The sequence below is a fragment of the Eubalaena glacialis genome, chromosome 2, assembly GCF_028564815.1.
Source record: "Eubalaena glacialis isolate mEubGla1 chromosome 2, mEubGla1.1.hap2.+ XY, whole genome shotgun sequence".
NCBI lineage: Eukaryota > Metazoa > Chordata > Mammalia > Artiodactyla > Balaenidae > Eubalaena > Eubalaena glacialis.
In genome coordinates, this window is record NC_083717.1 from 6,770,946 (window position 1) to 6,784,125 (window position 13,180).

Below are 13,180 nucleotides of genomic sequence, written 5' to 3' on the forward strand. Positions count from 1 at the left end.
GAAAGTTTGTACCTCTGACACCTTTCACTCATTTCACCTACTCCCCCACTTTTGGTGTTAAATCCAAAAATCATTGCCAAGAGTGATGTCATGGAGCTTACCACCTATGTTTGCTACATAATAAGAATTTTAATGTTTCTGGTCTTACATTCAAGTCTTAACTCAAAATAGATCAAATTTTGTGTGTGGTGTAAGATAGTGGTCCAGTTTGCCCAGTACCACTTATTGAAGAGACTGGCCTTTCTCCATTGTATATCATGGCTCCTGTGTTGTAAATTAATTGACCATTTAAGTGTACGTTTATCTCTGGGCTCTCTGTTCTGTTCCTTTGATCTGTGTGACTGCTCTTAGGTCAATACCATACTGTTTTGATTACTATAGTTTGGTAATATAGTTTGAAGTCAGGAGGTGTGCTACCTCCAGCTTTGTTCTTTTTTTCTCAAGATCATTTAGGCTATTCATTCGGGGTCCTTTGTGGAGCAGTATAGTATCAGAGCCAGGGTCCTAGGATCCGGTGCATACAGAACTACCACAGTAGTCCTGAGGTACAGGTGCACTTGCTGCAGATGTGGCACTGATGTCTGCGGTATACATATGTACAGCTCTTCCGTGGACCTGGGACTTGAGTTTCAGGGGCTCCCCGTAGTGGCTCGCTGGTGTGGGGGTGTGCGACAGCGGCACAGGCCCTGGGATGACAAGCTGTGGTGGTGGCTTGGGCCCAGGCTGCAGTAGCAGCATAGACTGGGGATGGTGGGTCAGAGTCTCACTTTTGGCCTGCTGCGGCAGTCACAAGGCAGTAGCAGCAGCACAGCTGCAATGCTGATGTGTTGAAGCTGAGCATCAGGAGTGGGGCTCAGGGCATTGCAGCCTGGTCTTAGCAGTGATGTGTCAGAGCCTCAACCTGGGATGGGGGGTGGGTAGGGCTCCGTGATGGTAGCATCCTTGAGGATGATGGGTCAGAGCTATAACCTGGTATCCAGTAGGCGGGGCCCAGGGCAGCAGACACTGTGCTGGTAATGGTGGGACAAAGCCACTACCCTGAAACCATGGATGAGGCCCAGAGCTCCAGTCCTGTATATGGTGAGGTGCTGAGGCACACCTCATTCCAGAGAGCAGGGTACAGCAGAGACTGGGGTCCCTGAGGGCAGGTCTCCTGCAGCGATAGCTGTAGCCTCTGGGAGTAGATGCAGGGGCTGGGGAGCACTGTGGGCAGCTCCGTCAGCTGGGAGCGATGTTGGTAGGAGACCACTGCAGCAAAGGCTGCACATGTCCCCAGTGGAGAGGCCTGCAGGGGTTCTCCTTTTCCCCGTGTGGTGAACTTCCTCTGAGGCCATCCCTCCTGGTGCCAGGCTGCTCTTGACTGGGTAATGGCTTGACTCAGGTAATACACTTCTGTACTGTCCTGTGCAGTTATCCTTGATTTATTTTGGAGCTCCACAGGGTTTTTTGCTGCTTCTTTCTAGCCCAGTACTTTCCCTGGGCTGTTTTCTTCAGTTTGTGCTGTTTGTTTATTGTTTTTGTTGGTTTCTTGTGTGGGAGACATGAGTTGGGGTCTCCTAGCCCTCCATCTTGCTGACGTCACTCCCCAGAATATTTCTGTATAATTGATTGTGCCAGAAGAAAATACAGAAGGAGGATAAGAAAAATCATCTTTAGGATTCTCTTTTGAGCCTGAGCTTAGCTTCTCTACCGCACTAACAAAGGTTGTCTTAAAAGTTCACATATATGTCACTGTAATGTCAACTCTGTCATTGTTAGCTAGGTTATTTTAATCGTCTTTGCATTTATGTACTTCGATAATGGTTATGACTAAACTATGATAGCTAGCTCACTGACTTTTCCAGTATAACTTTAAAACCGAGCCATGCCTTATGTTCCACTGTAAATTACCATGAAGGAATCTACGTTGTTGGGTTAATCCTTATCAACTCCTGAATGGACTCAGTTATCTTTATAAATACACTTTCTTCTGTCTTGAAATTTTTAACTCTTGGAGATCTACTCTTTCCATCTCTGAAAATTTCAGTCATACAAATTCTAGGAATCTTAATAACCATATAACTTTAGTTACTTTTCAGTCTATAAATCTGTTTTCTTATATATCAGATGATAATAACCACCTGTTTCTTGAGAGTCCTTATGAAGATTAAATGAATAGCATTGTAGAAAGCACCTGCCCAGTCCTTAACACATAGTAGGTACTTTATAAATGTGAGTTCCTCTCTCTCTACACCTCAAGTTAATTGGTGCTGGTATTGGTGAGTTAACCTTCAGTTAGCTTCTACCACTGTGCCTTTTCCCTAACTTAAGAAAAATAAATGTTGCTTTCTTCTTGGAATTAATAATCTTTTAAACTTCCAATAACATTTCATTCCAATAACATTTCATTCTAAGTCTTTAGAAGTAAAAGTAATTTACTTCTTTATATTTTCCCACCACTGAACGAAATTCGTCTTATAGAAAGTTAACAACTTCAGCTGGAATCATTGGGATATGTAGCATATTGAACTATGTCATGGAGGGTGACAAATACAGTCATTCTCTTACCAATATGAATCCTCTGATGGAAAAGATAGGAAATAAATCATTTCTATTCCTAAATGCTTTTAATATATTTTGAGTTAGGATCAAACTTAATCAAGTACAGTTTTTGGAAACTGTAGCAAGTTAAAATAAGATTGATATAAATAATATAAGATTAAAAGAAATGTGATCAAAGTGAACTGAGATTAGCTAGAGAGCTATCATGAAGACCTGAGGAGGTACGATCACGTTGGCAAATGGAAGCACAAAGAAGAGAAAATGATACCCATGAACACGAGGTAGGAGATAGAAATTTATATACAAGGAATAGCCAGCAAAGTGTTTGACTTGAATGGAAAGACAGGACACAAGAAAAATAATTATGTAGCATTTACTAAAGAGAAGTGATGCTTAGAGGCAAGTGGTTTTTGGAATAATCAAGGAAATTAACGGTCAAGGCTTGGATTTATATTTTAAAGAAATATATTTCAGAAAATGAGTCAGGCGATTTCCTGTGGCATACCCTCCTCTTAAGGATTTATTTAAAGTATTTGGTTTTTTTCCCCTGCCATCTCTCACCCTGCTTCTAGATGTTTGCCTTTTCTATACCTCATATCCCAGTGGAGAGTGGTCGTGAAGTGGTATACACATACATATGTAAATGTCTGCTCTGTTTCAAGATATATTAGGTGACATGTTTCTACCCATATTGATAATAGTTACTGTATGAGAGGAGGATTCCTTCTAGAGAGGAATACATCATAGGATGAAGTATGTAAGATGACATGGATAAACTGGGTATCTTTCCGGAGTTTCCAGTCAGGTCTTTATAGTGCTGCTTAATTTTGATTTGAAATGATTGTCCAAGATATCAAGCATACTCTTACCCCAGTGTAACCACTACAGACCATTCTCAAACCAAACGTATGGCTTTTCTGTAATCTGCCTTTTTGGATCCCTCTGCATTAGTTTCTTTAGTGAGAATTTTAAAACTGAAATTGAAATTGGAAGTGAATGAGTTTCTTGAGAAAGGAAATGTACAAGGAGGGTATCAGAATATCTTAGGAGATAATAACTGTGAAGGAACAAAGGCAGCATAGAGAAACGCCTTCAGGGCAAGAAGGAGTGTTCACAGCCATAGGAGACGTGGACTTGAAGAGCCCGATGTTATCTAGAAGGCCAGTTTGAAACAACTCCGTCAGGAATACAAAGATACTAAAACTAAGCTTTAGTATCTTATAGTCACAAGTAGTAGATTTGTTTGCTTTTTGCAATTTCAATTTTTTTAAATCATTAATGAGGTAGCAGGCTCCATTTTGTCTACTAAATTACAAGGAAAATTAGAATATCTTATTGGCAATATTAAAACATAATTTATGATCAGTGGCAATTTTTCAGAATTGAGTCCTGAGAAATACATATGAAAATTAATTTGCCGTGTTTTTACTAGAGAGAGAAAATTATTGATTAAATAAATTAGTTTTCATCTATATAGTTTTATGTGTGACAACTTAGCAGGACTATAATCTGAATTGTTAAGAAGCAAACAAAACTTGTTCGGTCATCTTAGAAAAGCTATCTCTTTCTGTCTATGACTTACGGAGAAAATAAACTCCACTTTCTCATTTGAATATCACTGTTTATGGTTTAGCTATAGACAGTCCACTCTAGGAAGCTGAAAGATTAAAAATAGAAAATTCTTCATTTTTAGTCACAAACTAATCAGCTAATTTACTGATTTGATCCCCCCTTCCCCCAACATAGCACACTTTTATTTCAAGATCTGAACAGATCTGGCTTTCTCAGAACACTTACTATATTAACAGTACTTACAAGTTTCTGGGTAGTTCCGGTTTCCGTTTAGCAGAGGCTGGTGTGGTGACAGTTGCCCTTTGTCACCCTCTTTAGAATATTTGTAGAAAAACTGACCTAGAGGGAAGCTAAAGAAAAGAGAATTCAAGTTCTGGTACCCGTGAGTACTTTTGTATCTGTCTCACTCTCCCCACCTCACCCTCACTCCCACTCCTGGTGTCTGCATGTGCCTATCAGGTAGGTAGACCTGTAATCGGCAGTGTTAGCTCCTGCTTTAGGCGTATTATGAATTAAATGCACTTGCAGGCTAATCACCATTTACAGCATTGCCTCCGTGAGACTGTATTTTCAGTGTTCTAAACAGGTGACTTATAAATCAGGTTTATGTTTCAAAAGACCATTAGTAACTAAGGACCTGTCTAAAAATAGTAATAATCATGATGGCTGGCCTTTGCATGAAACATCACAGTTTATAAAGCAGTTTACCTGCATGGTCTCATTAAAACCTTACCATAAACCTAGGAGATAAGCAGGGATGACCAGCACCATTTTGTTCTTAAGAAAAACCAGCCTTGTGAGGGTTTAGGTCACTTCTTCAGAGCTGCATGCCTAGTTATGAGAGCTGAGACCAGATTTGAGGTGTTCTTCCAGGACGTCAAGCAATCTTTCCCCCTCTCTCCACTACCAGTACCTTTTTAAAAGGCTGAGGTCATAAAGAGCTGTGTTTTAAAAACTCTTTGTCTACTTTTAACTATTTTTAATTTATTGGAATAAGGATATGATATTGACTGTCATTCCCACTGAGCAGTTAGTCTCTACTTCAGAGTCTTTAGGATCTAAGGAGCTCAATAATTATTTTGATGCCAAGCATACATATAAAATAAGTTCAAAAATATATTTTTAGCTGTTAGTTTCTCCTTTGTAATACTTCCAGAATTTTAATTTCAAGCAGGACCTTGACATACCATCTCTATTTACGTAGTCCCTTTAATGAAGAATCCCAAATTCAGGAATGGAAATGAACACTAGTGTGTGCACTCAGATCCTAAAGAGAATCAGGTACTGGTCCTCTATAAAGTGTTACGTATGGGCTTTAGAGAAAGTCCATAGTTTTGTTTCCTGGGGATTTGGGTTAGGGGGTGGCGTTGTTTTTATGTTTTGTTTTGTTTCATTTTGTTTTTTACATCTCTTTTGTGGGGGGAAGTTTGGATATTTGGTTTGTATTCAGATACATGTTTTATAGTAATTTTTAAAAACAACAATAAAAGAGTAGGGACAGAGGTAAATTGATCAATGTGATCAAAGATACTGGACAAGAGAGGAATTTTGGAGTGCCTCCAGGTATCAGAAAATGGCTTTCTAAAATGCTAAAAGCATTCCAGTGGGTATCAGACAACCTGGCTTTAAATCCCACCTCTGCAAACTCAGCTGTGTGATGTTGGGCAAGTTCCTTAACCTCAGTTTCCTCAGCTGTAAGATGGCCTTTGTATCTACTTTACATCATTATTCAGGTACTCAATAAGTTGACCATACTGTTGTTTAAAAAAGAAAAAAATCCAAAACTGTGTAGCATAGAGCTTATTCAGTAATCTCCAAAGAACTGAATTCTACACAGATGGTATTTGAAATTTTTAGCATCACCCGTAATGGGGTTTGTTTTGTTTTCTTCTCTCTCTCTCCCTCTTATTCTCTTTCTTCACTCTGCCCCGTTGTAGACTTCATCAACCCTGTTTGGACAAGGAATATATATTTTGATTTTAAAGAGCCCTTGTATTCTTTTTAGGTTGCTAAAATATATTGACAGCATCTTTTGTCTGAATGATTTCAGTGTGGTACATTTTTTTAATCTTTAAGACTAATTTTACTTGTTGTAGATAGTTTAGTATACACCCATCCTTAGACATTATCTAGAAGTTGCCTTTTGTTTAATTCTGTCTTTTCCTTTTAAATCACGTTGTCTTCTCTCTACCTTTGCATCCCTTCCGTCACTGCCATTCACCTTGCTGTACCATTCTCATCACTGTTTCCTGCTGCCCCAGCCATAGTTTTTTTGTATCCTGTGCACCATGTTTGGTTTGTTTTGCAACTTTCCCGTCACATAATTGAAGTGGTTCTGTAGAACAGGCCATAAAGCAGCTACTCACTTCTTTGTAAACTTCGTAGGTACAATTCACAAACCTGTTTTTGGTTGAACCATGGCGCCTGAACAGAGCAGTTTGTTTAAATCTGAAGTTAGGATTAGCTTGAGTAATTGTAACAAATGTTATTGAGCAGCTACTTGTGTCAAGCACCGTGCTCGGCCCCCGGGTCATGGCATTCCTGCTGTCCATGGCCTCCGTTTACCGGGCCAGAGGCACGAAGCAGCAGGGAGACACCAGGGCAAGCGCAACTACGAAAATGCCCTAACCTTGCCTCCGGGCAAAAGCCACGTACTTTTTTTTCACTAAGAGTTCTATTAAATTGTAGGGATATGTTATTATAAGCGTCAATAATAATAGCTAGGTAAAAGTATGATACAACATTGAGTAAAAATAAAATAATTTGTTAATTTTTTACTAAAACTAACAGCATTTAAATTCTCCTCAACTTGATCTTGATTGTCTCCTCTGTTCCTAAGGAACTGTACTCTTTCTCACCTACAGGGCTTTGAAAACGTTACGGTCCCCAGTGCTGGGTCCCCATCTCCTCTCACGCTGTTTCTTGTCCCGCTGTGCTGTGGCCTCCTGACACCTGCTGTCTCCTGCAGCTCTCCCTTCAGCTGGTGCCTCTGCTAGGAGGCCTGCCAAGCTCCCCCCGTCTTTCCAAACGGGAATCATGAGGGGTCCTTCCTTCTCCTTCGAGGCCAGCTCGACTTCTTCACCATTCTGAACTGGTCCCCCTACCCAGCAAACTGCTAACTCACTTCACCGTTGCGCCCCTACCCAGCGCTGCTCTGCGCAGAGTTCCTCTTCCCGAGCTCTAGGAGCTGGGCGCTTCTTGCCATCTGTTTACTGGGTTTTAAAGAAACAAAAAAAAACCTCTTTTTTAAATTTATGAACAAACAGCTTTTGTCCTCCTTTTCAAACGTCTTAAACACAATTTAACTGTATGTGAATATTGACACCGTAGCTGCGTACCGTCACAACCGTGGGCAATGCCCCCTTGTCCTCCCTGCCCATCCTCCCCATTCTTCTGAGCTTGAAAGCCTGTACAAGTCCATTTTATATTCATGTGGTTAAATTACCGATGCATTCAAGTTCTACTTTTTCCTTTGGTGCTTCTTAGGTCGGCTTGAGCAATCAACAAATCGTACGCTCAGATTTCCTCTGCTGTTGGTATTGAGGTCTTCTTATCATTGTGTCTCTGTTTCCATATTCTCTGAGGAACCAGCTGACTAAATACTAGATGGCGTTGAGTTTCGATCTGCTTAGACTTAATTAAGGCTGCTTTTTCTAAAGAATTTGTCTTGACAGGTATGATCATTAAAGAATAAAGTAATTTCAAAATCAGTGTTTTAAAAAGGTAAGTAATTCCAAATCTCCTCTTCTAATCTTGGGTGTATTAACATTCTTTGAGTATTGAAAAAAATGATTCTGCAGTCTCCAGTTATAAAATACTGTATGTACAAAAACTAGAGTCACTGGCTTGGTGTAGTCATTGCTATACTCCAGAATGTCCGTGTTTACAAGTTGTAAATCTCTTAGACCCCTTAAAAATGTGTTGGAATGTTTAAGCTTGAGGTTAATCACGTTTGAGTTAAGGAGGTCATTGTGTTGTTTTCCTAGTTGTTGTTTGTGTCTGTATACAGCCCATTAGCCCTTTCTGGGGATGGGAGCTGCGTCTCGGGTTACAGTAAGAAGAGATAAGGCTGCCTGCCATTCAGTGCTTCAGAAGAATATTGTAATACACACTGCTTCTGTCAAGTGGATACACATGATAGCCCATAAACATAGAAACCTATCCAGATAACTGTTCCTGGCTGCCAGTAGCCAGATAAAGCCTGTTTTACATTTGGAAATGCTAAGCTTTTAGCTGTGACCTAACTAAGCAAAATGAGTAATTTTCTACCTTTCAAACTCATCAAACTTAGGCTTACAAAGCTTGAATATTTTTCACAGGTGCCTTCAAACAAGTTTTTTTATTCTCTAATACTTCAATTATTGGTAACTTGACAAACTGGAATTATTCTAAATGTTCACTTTCTAAAATTATATTTAGGATAATTTTTAATTATCCTAAATGATTCTTAGCCTTTTAGTCAAGGCCAATCTGTCTTCACATGGGTAAGCATGTGCTTATGAGGTTTAAGAAGACTTTTAAAAAAATCATAACTTCTTTATTCCCTTGCTGGTAGAGGACACACTGTGTGCAGAAAGAGGAACTACACTTTATAGTTTGATTATAGAAGCAGGGCTTTTGGACATCTCCTCCTCCAGGACAAGATTTTTTTTTTTCCCTTAATTATCCTAATCCCTGAAAAGGTTATTGTGTTGGAAGTTGATTTAAAGCTGAGACAGTCTTCAGGAAAGAATAAATGGGTAGAGGAAGTCAGGCATTGTACATTTAAGGGAATCAACAAGTCGCTTGTTTATAAGTACTGTGATTTCAAACTGCCCTACAAGCTTTTTGTGTGTGTCACGTTCTATTGCATCATCTGAGTTCGGGCCATTTACCAATGCTATTTCCTCATCGAGCCCAAGAAAAGGAATATTTTCCATAAACTACTCTGCATCAACATTTGATTCTACTCTGCATTCCAACTTTGAATTTTTTCCCCTATTAAATCTATGGCTTTTATTTAAATCAGGTCTGTTGATTTAAGTCAAGAGATATCTTTTCTTGATCGTATATTGTCAGAGATCTAAATAACAGTGGATCACGAACATTCTTGCAAGAAGCTAAAATAACATTGCGACAAAAAGAATTTACTGGTAAAGGTTTATTTTAATTGGATAACTGTTAAGTAGAAAAAAACTTGTAACATTTAAATTTGTAAGCCTGTTTAAGTAATTTGGCTTTCAGGTTTCCTTGGAGTTCTCAGGGAGAAGTCATGTGGTTCATTTTTGTATTAGAAAACTAACCTTGAAAATAAATCTTTGCCTATGTGCCCAAGAAAACTAAGAGAGTACCTAATAATAATATTGTGCCCAAAATAAACTTAATATGCTGTTTCTTAATTCTTTGTATCCCTCTTATGTGATTCTTCGCTGGAGTCTGTCTGAGCAGCAAGAATAGCATTTCTTGAAGTAAACTTAATCCAAATTGTTTCTGTAATTCTTTTCCAGATAATGGATTCATACCTGATTCACTTCTAGAAGATGTGATGAAAGCATTGGACCTTGTTTCAGATCCTGAATAGTAAGCTACATACGAAGTATTATTTAACCAACTCTGATTCTGTTAAGTGTAAAACATTATACACACATTATTGCCTCTTTTTTAAAAATCTAAGTGTTTATGCATATATGAAGCATAGCACTTTATATTAAGCAACGATTTAGGAAGCAGTCAGACCAATCAGTATTATAGCAGAGACTTGACTTACTTAAAATGAGCTTCCTTTCCCACTCTGCACTTATGGTCTAGTTTTAAAAAAAGGGTCCTAAAAATATAAATGCCTTTCTCCATATTAAATATGTTTTTTCTCACTGAAACTTTTTCCATATTTTGAAATTTTGTGCATGTCTTTAGTACCTTCAGCGAAAGTAGTGACAGTTATGTAGAATGTCTATATTGCTAGTCATCCTGCTTAAATAACCAGCAGGCCTCTGACATTCAGTCTTAAAGACCCTGAACATTCTAACTGATCTGAAACCTTTGTAAGTGGCCCCAGTATGTTACAGAATATAATTTTCACTATGGCCTAACATTAATACCAGTCGTTGTCTTCGTTAATAATGTACATTATTATTACATCTGTAACTTCTTCCATAAAGTTGGGATCTTTATTATCCATGGGAAAGTATCTCTGGTTAAGTGGATAGATCTTTTGATCAAATATGGTAATCAAATATATAATATATTGATCAAATATAAGTGACTTAAAAATCACGTTTGATCTACACTAACTTTTCCTTTTTCTGCACAGTTGTTTTGTTTTTTCCCCCTTCTGAAAATGTATCTGACAACGAACAGACTTTAGCTTACAAACATTTAAGGAAAGGATTCAGCAAAAGCAGCATAAAACATATTGGTACACAGTTTTTAGAACTTGATCCTGTTCTGTTTTTAAATAAATAGTTAGGGTGTATTTTCTTCGAAAGTATGAAATACATATAAACATTTGCAAACTAATCACATCTGAATTAATATGTCTCAATGTCAGTACCTAGCGCTGTGATGTTACCCTTACTTAGTAGACATAATTGTTGATTCCAACTTAAAGAGGAGAAATTCAGAGACAGTTGAACTAGTCCAATAAATGGTATAATAGTAACTACCATATTTCTTCTCAACTGATTTCCAAGTGGAGACCTTGTTTACATTGCTCTAATATGCAAAAGGGAATTGAACTGAGGTAATTTTGGTTACTAACAATTCTTAAGATGGGAAGGAGGAAAAAGGCAAAGTTGGTTTTTTGTTTCAGATTCTTACGTAGATGCCTATACGTCATCTACTTAATTTTCCTTGTTTCATCAGAATACATAACATACCCTAAATTTTAAAGTTAGCACAGTAGAGTCAAATTGTTTTTCTAGAAGTAGCTGAAAGATTGCACTGAGTTATTTATTCAGTCCTTTGGTCTAGTCACATTTATAATATGTGATGGCCCATAAACTAACAGGGCCTTATCAAGGATTAATAAATTATATTAAATATAATATGACCTTGCCTTCCTCTGTTTCATGTCATAACCTCCTGGCATTACTCAGACCCATTAAAGTGTCATATCCTTTGCATGTTGTACAGTTGACCCTTGAACAACACAGGGGTTAGGGGCACTGACCCCCACGCAGGTGAAGATCCGTGTGTAACTTTTGACTCCCCCAGAACTTAACTACTAATAGCCTACTGTTGACTGGAAACCTTACCAGTAACATAAACAGTCTATTAACATATATTTTGTATGTTATATACATTATATTACTGTATTCTTAAAGTAAGCTAAAGAAAAGAAAATGTTATTAGGAAAATCATAAGGAAGAGAATTTATTTATGGTACATGTATGTATTTATTGAAAAAAAATCCTCGTATACGTGGACCTGTGCAGTTCAAACCCATGTTATTCAAGGGTCAATAAGTTGTATTTAACCTGACATTTATAGTTTGAAAGATAACATGGAGAATGCAAATTTTCTGAAAAGACCATTTTCATTTTTAAAACTCTTCAAACTGCAGTCCACTTTTCTCCGCCTTCTTTCTAGTCACACATACTACCTTTCAGCAACCTTGGCTACACCTAATCGTTACACCTACACTTCAGCTCTTTGAGAATTATCTTACCTTTTTTAACCTTCAGTTTACGCTAAGAATTTTAAGCCTCCACCTCATTTGGTTCTTGAAAGTAAGCTTTTTAGGAGATGTTTTTGATTATCTGATGTACCACTGCTTTTGATGCTGTTTGTTTATTTTTCTCTTTGGGCTTAAAAAAAAAAAAAAAGTTTATTTTAAGTTAAATGCCTCTTTTGATAGTTAAATTCAGGCATAGCTATGAAGCAAAGAGAATGTGCCTTTGGGAGGTTATAAGCCTGTTTTTACAAGCCTGGGTTTTTAAGTTACTTTACCTAATAAGGAACAATATTCCAAAGTCATCATCATAATTTAAATTCTAAATAGTAACAGATTACTCTGGTTTAAAAATAACCAAGTTTTGGCAAATTAGATGTCATCCTGTGTATTTGTCATTAAGGGTCTAAAAAGAACAGCTGTCAGGATTTTTGGCAGTCAAATGTGTTACAGTACTAGTAATTTAATCATGAAAGAAGAAAAATAAGCTTTTTTTTCCATTGGTATCCACTGTTTTTCTTTTTTCTCTCCCCATAGTATAAATCTCATGAAGAATAAATTAGATCCAGAAGGATTAGGAATCATATTATTGGGTCCATTTCTTCAAGAATTTTTTCCTGATCAGGTAACATAGCTGAAGAAATATATTTATTGTTTTGTTCTATTGGGAGGATCATATTATGATTGTTTCAGCATTTTTTTCTACTAGTTAAAAATGTTCTAACATGCAGATATTAGACTAATAAAGCACTATTATCATTCATGTAAATACTTTCCCAACAGAGAGGATAGAAGAGTTGTGTGTTCCAATATAGCAACGCAAAACTTTGATTGGGGGAGAGGGGTGGTGGAAGAGAGTATATACACCAATATAGACACATTGATATTATTTTTCTAAAGGAAGATTCAAATTCAGAAGTTTGTGGAGTAAAAAGAGAAAGATTCTCTTAAACCACTCCCACCCCTATTTTCCTTCTCTCGGGTAACTGCTGTTAATAGATTGGTATGTATCTTTTTAGAACTTTCTAAGCACTAGCAAAGAAGGTAAAGGAGCCTGTATGTAGTGCGAACTGCTACCAGTGCCCCTAAGTTCGAGGAGGATTTAGTTGAGTAAAAAGGAAAGCCTTTTACTGGAGTGGAGCTGTGCTGCTTCATGCTGGGACATGCCTTCCACTGGCTGTGACAGGAGCTGAGTTAAAAGGATCTAGACCCGTCTCAGTATGCTCAAGTTATGTCTGTGTCATTGGCTAATTCTACAGCCTGCACCTGGCTTGTCTTCCTATCTGAGTGCAGGGTTTTCCCACTCACCCAAATTATTTAGCCAGGTGTACTGTGATCATTTCATCAGATACCAGCATGGTTTATGGGAAGACTCGCAGGAGCAGCTACCACTTATTAAGCACGTTCTCTGCACCCAGG

The 13,180-nt window shown here is 37.9% G+C and overlaps 1 protein-coding gene across 4 annotated transcripts in view; it reads left to right on the forward strand.

Annotated features, from left to right (window-relative positions):
• Positions 1-13,180, forward strand: part of MINDY3 (MINDY lysine 48 deubiquitinase 3) — a 92,344-nt gene that overhangs the window by 72,797 nt on the left and 6,367 nt on the right. For all 4 annotated transcript variants that reach the window (XM_061181561.1, XM_061181562.1, XM_061181563.1 and 1 more), the window contains 2 exons: positions 9,600-9,672; positions 12,299-12,386. In XM_061181561.1, the coding sequence (XP_061037544.1) occupies positions 9,600-9,672; positions 12,299-12,386 (161 nt within the window). The remainder of the gene's footprint in view (positions 1-9,599; positions 9,673-12,298; positions 12,387-13,180) is intronic.